Raw genomic sequence first — 14,350 nt, 5'->3', positions numbered from 1 at the left:
CAAAAAGTCTATACTTGTTCAGTATAGACAAAACCATCCTTTTCTTTCCTTGAATATTTTCTACCCACAATTGGTTGAATCCACAGATGTGGAGGAATGACTGTATATGGTTTTGTAGTTATAAACAATAATTCAAATGTGTAATAAAACGTATGATACGTGTGTTTTCTGTTTTTAAAAGCAAATACACGATTCTTATAAATTAAGTGTGTAATCAGTGTGACTGCACTTAGTGCCAAAGTACTTGTGGGAAGGCACTGGGGCGCAGTGGAAACAATACTGGCTTTGGCATTAATCCTGGCCTCTATCACTTACCAGCTGTATGACACTGGGCTAGTTCTACTTACCCTCTCTGTTTGCTCATCTGTAAAATGAGATTGAGTCCTAATTTGTAGGGTCAGCTGTGAGAAACAAATGTGATAAAGCACCTAGTCCAGTGCTAGGCACATAGATGTTGCTCATAGTATTAATCATTAACACGACAGGAACAATAGGAAACAATAAATGGTCACTGCATTTTACACAAACGTGAGTCTCTCATATATGATGAATCTAAACTGACTTGTTAGAAATCTTAATCTCTCCCCTCAACCCCATGAAGTCATTCCCTAAGTTCCCAAAATAATCTCTGCCTTTTTCTATTTCATGCTTTTGCTAAAGGTGATCCCTTGCTTAAAACCCACTTTCTTCTCATGTTTTTCCAATGACTAGCTGAGACTAAAGGCCCAATTTAAGTCCAACCTCCTCTAGGCTTTCTCCTCTTGTAATTCACTTCTCCTCTCCCATCTCCTCCTAGTACACTGTGCCTTGGTTACAGTAGTTGTGCCTTCTGCACAATTTATTTACCTGTATCTTCCATCCCTTCTACAAGAGGCAGGTGCCAGGTCTGATTCCTGTCTGGATCCCTCACAGTGCAGCACAGGGCCTGGCTTGAGGCATGGACTCAGTGGGGCATGTGGTAGAGAGCTCAGATTTGCTAGGTGTCCCCATGGCAATGCAGCCGGCAGGCAGTCCAATGAGACACTGCTTGAAATTACTGCTGCCTACAGAGAAAGGCCCATCTGTCCACCTGACCTCTGGAATGGTTCCAATCTTAACCGCGTTAAGAGTAAAAGATGCATTCTTTAGGGATTATAATGAGATGCCCCCAGTTAATGGAAATAATGTGACTCTCCCTAGAGCCAAAATGGTACACAAAATAAATGAGATTAGCCATCACTAGAAGTGACTTTACAGGATAGGTTGTCTCCTAGTTAAAGCAAGAAACACAGGGCCTGAAAAGCTAATTAAGCTCTAATTGAAGCCACCCACAGGACTGAGTGATGATACCACCCATGCTGCATAAAGCTGCCCGCAGGATTAAGTCACATTAGAGATACAAAGCACTTAGCTCAAGGGATCCAGGCTGTAGGCACTCAATCTATTATCCAAACCCCTTGGCTGTTCTGTTCTAAGTCTACGTTGAAGACTAGTTTATCCACTGTCCTCTCTGAGTTTGGTACACTTCAGTACTTCTTTCAGGCCCAGGCAGTTTGAGGGGACCACCCCTAAAGCTGATGTCTTAACTCTAGGCCCTGGTGCCTGCCCCTGGGTATGATGCCTTGTGGAACTGGGAACTTTCCTCTGCTATTTTCATCTCCACTTTAATTGCTAGAGGGTGATGAGAATCCCAAGCCCTAGAGATGTTACGTTTATAGTCAGTAATGCCACTGGTTCCTTCAAATTTTTGCTTTGGCAGAGAAAAGCTCTTGGTTCAGAGTTCCCTTTGACTGTGATCTGCTGCCATTTCCCAAATTCTGGCATTCATGACCCCTTATGCCCTGAAAAGTCAGTCAACCCAGACTTTCAATCAGCTGCTCCCAAGCTGTATTTTTAGCACCTGGCACAGTATTCCTACACAAAGAACATGATTAGTAAATGTTCATCGAATGAATGAAAACTCCAACCATTTTTCTTCATCACAAAGGCTGATGGAACTGATTCTTGAATCCAGCAGCCCTGGGCAGCAGCCCGTTGTTCCTGCTCACCTCAGTTTAAATTTCAGAGCCTCTGAGGATGCAGGTCTAGCCTTAGGCAAAAGATGAGGGAAGAAAAGTTCTGGGGGTTCTACTGATTTTGGATGTCCTCAAAAAAGCTCCAAGATAATTTTTCTTCACTCTAAGCACAACCAGAATCTCTGGAGAGTGTGAGATTACTCACAAGGGATCCATGCTGTAGCATGCACATCCCCAGAGCAGTGAAGGGCCCAAGTGAGCTCTAGGTGCACTCTACGGCCTAGGGGGCTGGCATCTGTAGCCATTAGAACCATTATCTCTGCTCCCTTACCAGATCAGGCCCAAGACTTTTTTGTCTTGGCCTGAGAAGCATTAAGTTAGGGCATTCTAGTTTTTCCTGGATAAAAGATAAAATCAAAGGAAGAGGAAGCCACTTTTTTTTCATGGAACACCATTTTTTAACTGAAAGAATGACTTACTATTTAGACTTGGGTATTGGCAGACATTTTCTCAAAAAAATGAACACTGAATAAAATGAGCCTGTCACTTCAAGGAAAACAACTGACAGTATTTGTGGTCAATGATATAAAATGCAAGCTTTCAAGTGAAAATTAGAATTCTGAAACTTGCATCCACCACCATGAGTTTGACAGCTTCCAAATACTTGAAGACTTTCCTGATGAAATTGGTGGTGATATTAACAAATGTTATCTTTTGGCATTGTAAAATGAAATGGAAAACATTTGGAAGATCTGCAAAATCCAGTGAGCCTATTTTCCAAATGACCAAAGTATGATGGGTTCAAAGCACTGGCTCGACCAATAGACTTTAATGTAAATGAGTATGAAGACTTCACTAATATGGGCTCAAATTCAATACTGGAAATTATCTGGAAAGGCTACTGAAACATTCCTCCCTTTTTCACTTACATATTTGTGTGAGGTTGGATTTTTTTTCATATACTTCAACCAAAACAATGTATTGCAAAAGACTGAATACAGAAGCATATGTGAGAAGCCAGCTTTAGTCTATTAAGCCAGATGAAAAGAAATTTGCAAAAATGAAAAGAAGACCATTCTTCTAATTTTTTTTTTTTTTTTAAGATGAAATCTCGCTCTGTCATCCAGCCTGGAGTGCAGTGGCATGATCTCAGCTCACTGCAACCTCCACCTCCCAGGTTCAAGTGGTTCTCCTGCCTCAGCCTCCCAAGTGGCTAGGATTACAGGCGCCTGCCAATATGCCTGACTAATTTTTATATTTTTAGTAGAGACAGGGTTTCACCATGTTGGCCATGCTGGTTTTGAACTCCTCACCTCAAGTGATCCGCCTGCCTCAGCCTCTCAAAGTGCTGGCATTACAGGCATGAGCCACCACACCTGGCCATTCTTCTAATTTTGTTTTGGAAAATATAGTTTTCATTATGTTAACAAGATAGCTTTAATATTGTCTTTCTGAAATGAATTAGTGACAAAATATTTTAAAGCTTTCTCAGCTTTAATATTTAATTTGGTAAATATCAATAGATATAAACAACACAAACAAAAACTCTTCGGGTTCCTCAATAATTTTTAGGAATACATAAGGGTCTCCTGAGGTTGGAGGATTGCTCAAGCCCAAGTGACAGAGGTTGCAGTGAGCCAAGATTGCACCATTGTACTCCAAACTGGGTAACAGTGACAGCCTGTCTCAAAAAAAAAAATAAAAGATAGCTCTTTGGGGGCATGACTCAATTTTCTAGCTTGGCCTTTCTGTCCACAATTTGGGAATAACCCATTGCCAGACCAGACAGCTGTCAAGGACTACTGTGAAGCTGGATTGAATTTCCAGCACTCAACTTGGCCTCATTCATTCCATGGATTCTTTTTCATCTCCAGAGTTTGTGTATGTTTGTACAGGATTGCCCCAAGACACATGGTGTATCTAACCAGCTGCCCTGCAACAGGTCCCAAATTCTATTTTGAAATGGCCCATTAGAGCACTCTACTCTCAAGGCACCCAACTCCAAGAGCCTCTCTGTCACCAAGGCAGGCAGAGGACAACACCAGCAGCTAAAATTCCCTTTCAGAAGCAGAGAAAATGATTAATCCTCAGCCTAGAAAAACTCATTGTCATAGTTATCATCACTCACTCTTCCATTCTCCCATTCATTCCCTCATTCAACATTGTCAGAGTCCCTATCTCCTGCCAATTGTGCTAAGTGCTGGGAAACATCTACCCTTGACAATTCCTATTCCCCTAAGATTCTGGTCAAAGGTCAGTGAAGCTTTTGCTGGTCAAGCTAAGCACAACTGATTCTATTTAGTATAGCATCATCAAAATGTGCCATAGATGTATTCTGTCTGTTCCTAAATTCCTGGTAGAATGTAAGCCCTCTGGGGGCAGGGTGTGGACCTTGGTCATTTAAGTATGCCCAGGAACCTAGGCTTGGCTTGGGCCTGGCACATTGCAGGCATTCACTGAATGAATAAATGAAAGCTTAAAGCCCATCTGGCTCATGTCTCAGCTGTTCAACACAAAGGCAGAATTTAAAACAGAGCCAAACCAGTGCATTTCCCAACATGCTATGAGTCACTCTGAGCCACTGATGAGAGGGCAATCAGTGAGAAGAATCTCAGACTATTCTAGTGCTGACAATCAGAGCTGCAGTTAATTCTAAGAGAGCTGACACAACCCCACCTCAGTGCCCCGGAGCTGTTACCCAAACTTCCATGCAGGCTGTGGGCTCAGGCCCTTCCATGAGGTAGAACAGCTGTTTCACACTACAAGACTAGTCAGTGGAGAATCCTTTCTGGTTGTACAAGCTCGGTTGGGAGGGAGTCTCTCTGATCCTAGTGACCTTAACCCTAAAACTTTCTCAGTTTTAATATCCCCACAAGGCTAGCTCATCCGCTGAACTGCCTCCTGGGTGCAATGAGCCACAAGGAGGGCGCAAGCCGCAGATTTACCTGAATCCTCAGGTCAAACTGCCACTCTGCTACTCTAACCCAAGCACACGTTACTCATGGAGGAGGAAGAGCATGAATTTTGGGGACGAGACACACAGTTGTGAGTTCAAATCCCAGTTGTCGCTTTGAATATGATCTTGGAATATTACTCAATTTCTTTGAGCCTCAATTTCCTCATTTATGAAATGGGAATAAAACCATATTTTACAGAATTGTGAGGACAGAAGGAAATAAATTAGGTAAAGTACCTGGCCTGGGCCTGGCACAAAGTAGGTGCGCAATACCCGTTAGTTTCTTTCCTCTTCTGCCCTGGAAGAAATGACAGGGAAACTTACTAAGTGAGACTTGCCCAAACCAAATTTATTTCTTGAAGCAAAGGACAGAAGCACTAGACAAGTGACTTCAAGGCCTCTTTGAACCCCCAGCTCCTTGTTTTCCGGCTATAACTTCCTAATAAAACCTTCAGTGTTTGCAGTTCCACCAGCCCCTTCTTTCTGCTTTAGTTTCCCTACAATCATTTTTCACAGTAGATAGATCTACTCGTAGCTACCACTTGCGCTAAGCATCCTAAGCATGGAGGAGGAAATAATAAAGGGAGCTAAGGGCCTTTGGTGGAGAACGAAGGGGAGATGGACTGCAGCATGTTGGCCCACAGGCTGCACAACCATGCAGCTGCTGTGCTGGGAGCCACCCAGAGTTTGAAGGATGAAGGCAGGCTCACACGCACAGAACCGAAGGCACAAACACAGGGCCCTTCCCAAGACACAGCATGCCTCTCCTCCGTCCTTCTCTACTTCTGCACATCCTGCCAAGAAGGACCAAATACATAAAGTAGTCACACCTTCCCATATGCTGTTCCTTCTGCCTCTCTCTGCTCTTTCTTTTAGGCTCGATCTGGGTGTTACATCCTCTTAAGTCCATAGGAAGAATGAACTTGGCTTTGCTCTGGGATATCCTAACACTCTTTTGTTTAAAAACATATCTTTAGAATAGAGCTTATCATATATATTCTAGTGGTTGAAATCTGTCCTTTCCACAATACTGTGAGCTCTTCAAGGGCAGAGCCTGTGTCCCACAAGTCACTGTATTGCAGTCATTCAGCAGAGGCTGTAGCACAGAATAGGCACAGGTAAGTGTCTGGATACACAATGGAAGATTAGCAGTTGGCAAATATCATTAATAGATCAGAACTGGGGGAAGGTTTTTTGTTCTGTTTTAAATGAAGGTTGTTTCTATTCTTGTTTATGGAAAAGCTCCTCCCTGGGAAATCCATTGTTTGAAGAATACCCTAGGTCTCCTCAAAGATCCCCCTGGCACCCTCAATTCAGCAGTTCCCAGACCCAGCCACATGTCAGAGTTATTTGGGGACAATTCAACAATAGATACTTGGGATCCAGACCTGGAGATCGATTCTGTAAGTCTGGGATAGGGTCCAGCAAAGCACAGGGGATCTGATGATTATTAGGTTGGGGCAAGGGAGAGATGGAATCAAGCAATCACAGCTGTCTCTCCTACTGAGAATTACTTCCTCACATGCTATCAGAGAATGTATTGAAGCACATCACGTTCTCTTTCCTGCTTAAAACCTTTCATTGATTCCTCACCACCTACAGGATAAAGCCTAAACCTCTTGGTGTGGTTTTCAAGAACCCTGCTAGCCCCTTCAGCCAGATCTCTCCCAACTCTCCAAATGAGTGGTGCTCGCCCTGGGTCTTTGTACAAGTTCCTTCCTTTGTTTAGACTCCTTTCTCCCACCTTGTCCTCTGGAGAACTTCTACACAACCTTGAAGACTCAGCTCTGAGAAGCATTCTCTGACCCATCTTCCTCTAGGTTATGTCTTGGGCAACCCCGACACCAAACATCTACAATACTCAGAGCTACCACTTGTGTTAAGCATTGTTGGACCCTAACATTAACCGTGTAAGACTGGATTGTCTTTTCTTTTTTTTTTTCTTTTGAGAAGGAGTCTCGCTCTGTCGCCCAGGCTGGAGTGCAGTGGCGCGATCTCGGCTCACTGCAAGCTCCACCTCCCAGGTTCACGCCATTCTCCTGCCTCAGCCTCCCGAGTAGCTGGGACTATAGGTGTCCACCACCATGACAGGCTAATTTTTTTGTATTTTTAGTAGAGACAGGGTTTCACCGTGTCAGCCAGGATGGTCTCGATCTTCTGACCTTGTGATCCGCCCGCCTCGGCCTCCCAAAGTGCTGGGATTACAGGCATGAGCCACCGCGCCCAGCCTGGATTGTCATTTTATACATGAGAAAACAAACCAAGAGGCTGAAACACTTCCAAAGGCCACTTAATAGGGTCCAGGATTTGAACCTTTATTCAGAGGAAGCCGATGCTGTACTTCCTTCTAGCATTACTGCAATTACTATACACACGTTCTCTAGACTATGAGCCCCTTGTGGGAAGGGACTATGTCTGATTCACTTCTGCATGCGCAGCTAGCCTAGGCCTGGCACAGAGCTGGGATCGGTTAGTGTCTGCACAATAAATGCCATGTGAAATAAAACTGGGCATCACAGCATGCGAATGGCTGGCCTAAATGAATAACTGCCAGCCTGGCCCAGTTGTGGGGGCAGATAAGAACAAAGTGGTAGAATCCTTACTTATTATAATTTTTAACAGCCATGTATTGAGTATATAAGGACCACACACAATATATATCCCCCAAGTAAATTAAAACATAGACCCTGCTCTAAAAAATTCTAGATGAAGTAAGTAAAGGTGTTAGGATCATCTATCTGATATCAGAAATTAAAAATTTAAAACTCAGCTGGGTGTAGTGGCATGCACATGTAGTCCCAGCTATTTGGGAGGCTTAAGGAGAATATCACTTGAGTCCAGGAGTTTGAGGATAGCCTGGGCAACATAGCAAGATCCTATCTCTAAATTAAAAAAAAAAAATTAAAATCCTAAGTGGGTAAGTCTTCATTTTCAAAGGTCTTTTGACATTTTTATATAGTGAGTCTCTACTGGCTTACAAAGAAGAACCAGAGGTGGCAAGGATTCCCTCAGTATCATTTCCTCCTACTGACAATGGAAGTAGTGCAGGCTGGGCAGGCAGTGATTCTAAGGGGGAGGTCCCCAAAGATAGGAACTATCTTATCCATCTGTGCACCCCAAATAAAGGTCCTGGCACAGAGGTTGTTTTGATATCTGCTGAGTGAATTAAACATAATGAGATGGTTTTATTAAAGATACTGACTAATCATCTGCTCCAACTTCTTGAGGGAGCAGTGGAAGAATCGGATCCCTAGAGTCCCTTTAAACTAGACTGGGCAAAGTCCCAGAGGACGATGTGGGGGGAACAAGAGGTGGGGAAGGGTAGGATGAGCTCACCTCTCCTCACCAACTGCTGGTTTACATCCTAGCAAGTCTCCTGGAGGCTTATTGAGTGTACGCTGGATTACAAACTCAGTGGTCCAAGAGAGATGAAAGACAGCTAGCAGAGCTAATAGGCCAGAACACTCAGGCTTTGTATGGCCACCTGGCACAGCTCCTGCCTCCTCTCTTAGGTGAGGCACTTCTATGTACTAGCTGCTACATAGGTTGCTTCTCTTGTGAAGTATTAAGAGAAGGAGATGGGGTTTCCCTCTCTCCCCCAGGATGGGGTGCAGTGATGTGCACTTGAAGTCCTGGGTAACTTAACTCCTGGGTTCAAGCAATCCTCCTGCCTCAGCATCCCAACTAGCTGAGACTATAGGTGTGAACCCATGCCCAGCTAAGTTTTGATTTTATTTTTTTATAGAACCAGAGATCTCACTATGTCACCAATGCTGGTCTCAAACTTCTGGCCTCAAGAGATCCTCCTGCCTCAGCCTCCCAAAGTGCCGGAATTATAGGCACGAGCCACCAAAGCCTCTTGTGAAGTTCTTGATGGGGTCAGAGAGAAGCAACTTGCAGAGTCACAAAGCTAGCAGGCTAAGCTGGGAATTCAATCCAAGTCTCTAAACACTATTCTCCACTGCCTCCTACAATTGCTTTTTCAGTTGTTCTTTGCTTTTTGTTTTTTGTTTGTTTGTTTGTTTTCCTTTGCTAATAAGGTAGTAATTGTTTCAGCCTTCTTGTGCTATAAACGAGGATTTGGGTTGTTAGGAAACAGATCAATGTGGTTTAGTGGCCTGAAACAATTGAAAGTTAAGCCGTTTGGGATCCCAGTTAAACTCAAGGTCCTGCTTTAAATGTGTACAGGTTATGCCAATGAGTGAAGGGGCCTGGAAAGAACCGGAAGAGGCCTAAGGAGCATATGCTGTCTAAAAGGGCCAAATGCTACTCAGAGACTACTGCCTTGTGGAAAAGTGGACCCAGCATCACCATATCTTTAGTTTAAAAAAGAGCCCCAAATCCAAATGTGTGGGAAACCTTTTGATCTTTAAAATATTGGCTCAAATGAAAATAAAAACAGAAATAAAACAATATGTGAGCTGGGGCATTACAACAAGCCTGTGGACTGGAAGTGGTCTTATTTGCCACCTTTGGATTCAGTTTGGTATATGACACTGAGTTTCATCTTCCTTATCCACTCTGTATATGTAAGACAGGGTTATGAGTGGCAATGGGAGCCAGAGTTCCTCACCAAAGACACGCTTGTAGGCAGAGCAATGACTGAACCCTACCCTTACACTAGGTGCTTTGCACCAGGGCACAAAAGCCTGCTTCCAGACCCCACCCCCGGTCAAAGTGGGGCATAACTAGAACCAAATTTACCAGTTTGTTTCCCTTCTTTGGGGCTACAGTTTAAAAAAAAAATGCCTTGTTGAAAATCCCCCAAAGTACCTAAGAGTCCTTTTCTATTCTTTTCTTTTCTTTTGTCTGACACCTACAGTTGGAGTCATTTGGGCAAATGTTTAGTTGCTCTGAGTTTCTGTTTCTTCATCTGAAAAATGGAGTAATAATATTTATATCCTCCAGTTTGTTGAGCAGTATTTGTTAACCACCAGGCACAGGGGTACAATGGTGACTGACATGGCTCCTCAACTCGCAGAGTTCACAAATAAAAACAAATAATCACATCAATGGTCAATTCATCATATTTGTGCTAAACGCTGCAGAGAAATACAGGGTAGGTGGGAAGATTAGAATAAGGTATGTAAAGTGCCTGGCACAAATAAATGAATCAGCAGGTCAAGCAGTGGAGTAGGTAAGAACATGGTAGGAACCTAGATGTCAAAGAAATTGATGAAACCTAGAGCTCTTGGCAAAGTTGTGTCCTCAATAAAAACTGAATGGTTGAGCCATCATCCAAGCTTTTTGGCATCTCTATGTGGCAGAGACCCTAAAGTATTCTATGGTCTGCTGAATGGGATGAAAAGACAACAGCTTTCCGGCTCTCCCTTCTCCCACTCTCCCTTTTTGGATAACAGCACTCCCACGGGGGTCCCAGCGTAGGCTAGTGGGGGAAGCACCCTCGGGGTTGGAAGCTGGACCCAGTAGGGGTTGGGGGTCCAACCTGGGGAGTCTCCTACGGAAGCAGTGTCAGCCTAGGATAGGAGATGGGGATGGGGATGAAGGTGGAGCTTCTGACACTCAATAAGTGGTGACATTTTCATTAATTAAAAACCTTATTGTGATCTGAGACACAAAGGAAATCAGCATGAAAACTGGGTTACAATAAGCACGGGTTCTGGACTGATTCATTTTCTCTCATTCACCTAGTTATTTTTACTCTGTGTTACCAAGGCCCTGGGCGAGGCGTAGAAGATCAGAGAAAGATGGCATAGCCTGTGCCCCTGTGGAGTTCCCAGTCCAGGGCAGGCAACAGACATATCAACAGAATGTTTCATCACAGAAGGGGAGTGTTACCAGAGGGACGCACAGAGGGCTGTGGGCACAGAGAGGGCACCTGACGCAACTGGGGAGGTCAGGGGAGGCTTTGTGGGAAGGTACCCCAAACGGCAACCCCACTCACATGCACAATTCCAGAGATTCTACTAGAAGGCTGTCAAGAGCCATGCCTTCTGGCTGCACCAGCCTCCCAGAGTCCCCTGCTGCCCGATGCAGTGTCTGCAGAGCCAAACGCATCTTCCGCCACGCCTCATCCTCATCCGGCGCCGCATCCGACCCTCCAAGACTCCTGCAGGAGCCTGCCTTCCTGGGCAGGCTCAGCCAAAAGACCAACTCAAAACTCTTTCGTCAGAGCAAGCTTAGGGAGAGCCACCCAGCCCCGAGTGCCACAACCCTCCCAGAGCAACCGTGGCCCATGTCACCCCCGCCTCTCAGTGAACATTGGCAGGATACCTCCCATTATCTCCTTTGCTCAAAAGAAAGTGACCTTCTTCCAGGTGGCAAGCTGGAAGCTTTGGGGAATCCTCCTACTCTCAGCAGGATTCTCCAAACCCGGGATCTCAAGGTCGGGGTGGGCTGCCTTGCGGGGCAGGGGAGGGAAGAAAGGGCAGGTTCTGCTGGGTTTCCACCTCAATGCAGAAACCCCACCAAAAACTCTTCCGGGCAGCCTGGCTGTCTGCTCCAACTGCTCTGCTGGGTATGGCGAGGAGGCGCCAGGAGACACAGCTGCTGAGGGGGCCGCGGCTGCAGGCGCTGCAGGGGACGGAGTGGAGCCGCTCCCGGGGGCAGAGGGAAGAGGCTGCAGCCGTCCAGTCCCAGAGCCCCGCGATGGCCTGTGGCTGAGGGAGCAGGTGGGCCCGGGGGAGGTGGCGGGCCGAGCGCGGAGCTGCGGCCTCGGGATCACAGCCCAGTCCCAGTCCCAGTGTGGGTGTACGGCCAGAACGCCCGGAGGCGGCGGGGAGAGGGGGGCAGCTTCAGCCTAGCCGCAGGGGCGCGGACCGAGCCTCGGCTTTGGGGAGAGGGGTCCAGCCTCCATTCCCGCCCCGGGGGAGAAAGCTTCGGCGCCGGACCCGGGGGAAGGCTGCTGCCCCAGCCGCGGCAGGATGGCCCATCCCCAACCCCGCCCCACTCCCGCTCCCGCTCGGGGAAGGTGAAAGCGCCCGAGCCGCCGAAGTCTCCTCGCTCGCTCCTACCTGCGGGCCGGGAACCAGATTGGGTTCGTCATCCTCCCTGGGGCCGTCGTGGTCGGGCTCCGCCGGCGCCTCCGGGGGGCCTGCACCCGCTCCCGCCTCCAGGCTTGGCGGCGGCGGGGGCTCGGGCGCCTGGGGCTTCTGCGGCCCCGCGGCCCGAGCCCGCTCGCGCCTGCCCGCACCGCCGCTCGGCCTGCTCCGCCTCCGAGTCATGCCGCCGCTCGCGCCGCTCCCTCGCTCCACACGCCGCGCCGCCGCCGCCGCCGCCGCTACCGCTCCCCTCACAGGACAACAGCCAATATGGCGGCGCCCGGTTCCCCCCTCCGCCTGCTGCCAACAGGTCAGAGGGCACGCGGAGTCCGCGCCGCCGCACTAGCCCCCGAGGCAGCCTGCGCCATTTTGAATAAGGTCACCACCCGGAGTTCCGTGGGAGAAAAACTTGGTGGGGAGACGCCCTTCCCCCCTACGCGGGACGGGAAGGATGCAACCTGCTGGAGGAACGCGTGTAACGCGGTGGTAATCGCGCTACACCACCCTAGCACTTAATAATTGCCTGTTAAATGGATGAGTGAATTAATTTCTATAATGTTACAATATTTTCACACCCATCGTCAGACTTCTTCCGACAGCACAGCGAGGCAGGTACGGATCATTCCCATTTTGCAGCTGAGAAATGTTGAGGCAACAGAAAGGCCTGCAAAGGTTGCTGTACATCATTTTGTTGGAACTCCTGGGCTCGTGGACGGCCTGAGTTGAAAGGGACGAAGGTCTTTATTTGCAACATATGGTCTACTGGGAGTCCAGCGTTCTGTGCTTGGGACAGTGGGACTCAGACCCGACTCCTTGTTCCCGAGTCTGATGGGGAAGGTAGACACGTAGGTACATAGTTACAACCGGTGTGATAACGATGAGACGACTAGGTGTTTCCAAAAAAATAGTATGTGCAGGAGAGGATTTTGGAGTGGTACACAAAGGAGAATTTTTAAAACTTAATAATTATGTATTTAATTGTTAAAAATGGAATTTTCCCCCTTTTCTTTTTATGAATATACTGTATAATACATGCACATGGCACAGATTAAAAAAAAAGTTTTGAGTGAAGTCTGTCTCATGCCTGGGCTATGTACTCTGAAATTGTGGTTATATGCAGAGTTGCTATCGGTATCAACAGGGGCAGAATCCTGACACTGGCTTCCTAACCCATGGGGCAAGGGCTATTTTGAAAGGAAGAGCTACATGGAAGGCCCTGGAGCTTTCCTTAACTACCAAGAAAATAAATAAAAAATAGTACCTTATCTCACCCAGGGATTAATGCCACTATCAAAGATTTGAAAGACGCAGGGTGAGTCCCATCGCATCACCATTACCTCTTCAGTTTGGCCAGAATAGAAGAGAGACGGCCTTGAAGAACAACAGAGCATTATGATAAACTTACTTATTCTGGTAAGAACCCCAACTGCAGGCACTCTTCCAGATGCGGTCCTTCTTGGGACAGATCAGCACAGTTGTTGTTCTCTAATAGGCAACAAGAGGTCTGGTCAATGGTTATTCTTCTGTATCAAACACCAGAAGTCCCTTGCATTGATCTGGCAGGAGCAGCAGTAAACCCTCACTGTCTTGCTTCAGGGTATGTCACGCTCTGGACCCAGCCACTTAGTTTACAGGGACTTTTTTTTTTTTTTTTTTTTTTTTAATGACAGAGTCTCACTCTATCTCCTAGGCTGGAGTGCAGTGGAGCAATTTCAGCTCACTGCAACCTCAGCCTCCTGGGTTCAAGGGATTCTCGTGCCTCAGCCTCCAGATTAGCTGGGATTAGAGGCACGTGCTACCACTCCCCCTAATTTTTTTGTATTTTTAGTAGAGATGGGGTTTTGCGGTATTGCCCAGGCTGGTCTCGAATTCTTGACCTCAGGTGATGTACCTACCTCGGCCTCCCAAAGTGCTAGGATTACAGGTGGAGCCACTGCACCCTGCCAGTTTACAGGGATTTTTTTACTAAATCTCCATTCTAATGGATATCAGGCTAATCTACCGAGGCACTGATGACATCATCTTGATGGACCATAACAGATATCCTGGATGGTTTGGTAAGGCATGATGTGTGTGCCAGAGGATGGATAATAAATCTCACAAATATATAGGGGCGTCTCAGTAAGCCATCTAGGAGTCTGGGATATGTTGAGCTATTTCGCACAAAGTGAAGGAAAAGCTGCTGTAGATCACACTCCCTACCAAGGAAGAGGTGCAATACTTGGGCTGGGGCTTCTTTAGACTTGGTAGGTAACACAGATTATTTCGATACATTATTATTATTATTATTATTATTATTTTTTTTTTTTGAGATGGAATCTCTGCCGCCTAGGCTGGAGTGCAGTGGCGGGATCTCCGCTCACTGCAACCTCTGCCTCCTGGGTTCGAGTGATTCTCCT

The 14,350-nt window shown here is 46.6% G+C and overlaps 1 protein-coding gene across 8 annotated transcripts in view; it reads right to left on the bottom strand.

The window, feature by feature from the left end:
• Positions 1–13,014, bottom strand: part of FAM193B (family with sequence similarity 193 member B) — a 35,274-nt gene extending 22,260 nt beyond the window's left edge. For 3 of the 8 annotated variants that reach the window (XM_054487214.1, XM_054487216.1, XM_054487215.1), the window contains exon 1: positions 11,925–13,014. In XM_054487214.1, the coding sequence (XP_054343189.1) occupies positions 11,925–12,134 (210 nt within the window). In that variant the 5' untranslated portion in view covers positions 12,135–13,014. Of the gene's footprint in view, positions 1–5,187; positions 5,249–10,855 lie in introns of all 8 variants that reach the window. The other 5 variants (XM_054487218.2, XM_063665620.1, XM_063665621.1 and 2 more) reach the window with 5 other exon arrangements.
• Between the last annotated feature and the right edge of the window lie 1,336 nt (positions 13,015–14,350).

Source organism: Pongo pygmaeus, chromosome 4, assembly GCF_028885625.2.
Source record: "Pongo pygmaeus isolate AG05252 chromosome 4, NHGRI_mPonPyg2-v2.0_pri, whole genome shotgun sequence".
Taxonomy (NCBI): domain Eukaryota; kingdom Metazoa; phylum Chordata; class Mammalia; order Primates; family Hominidae; genus Pongo; species Pongo pygmaeus.
This window is presented reverse-complemented; position numbering and strand designations above follow the sequence as displayed.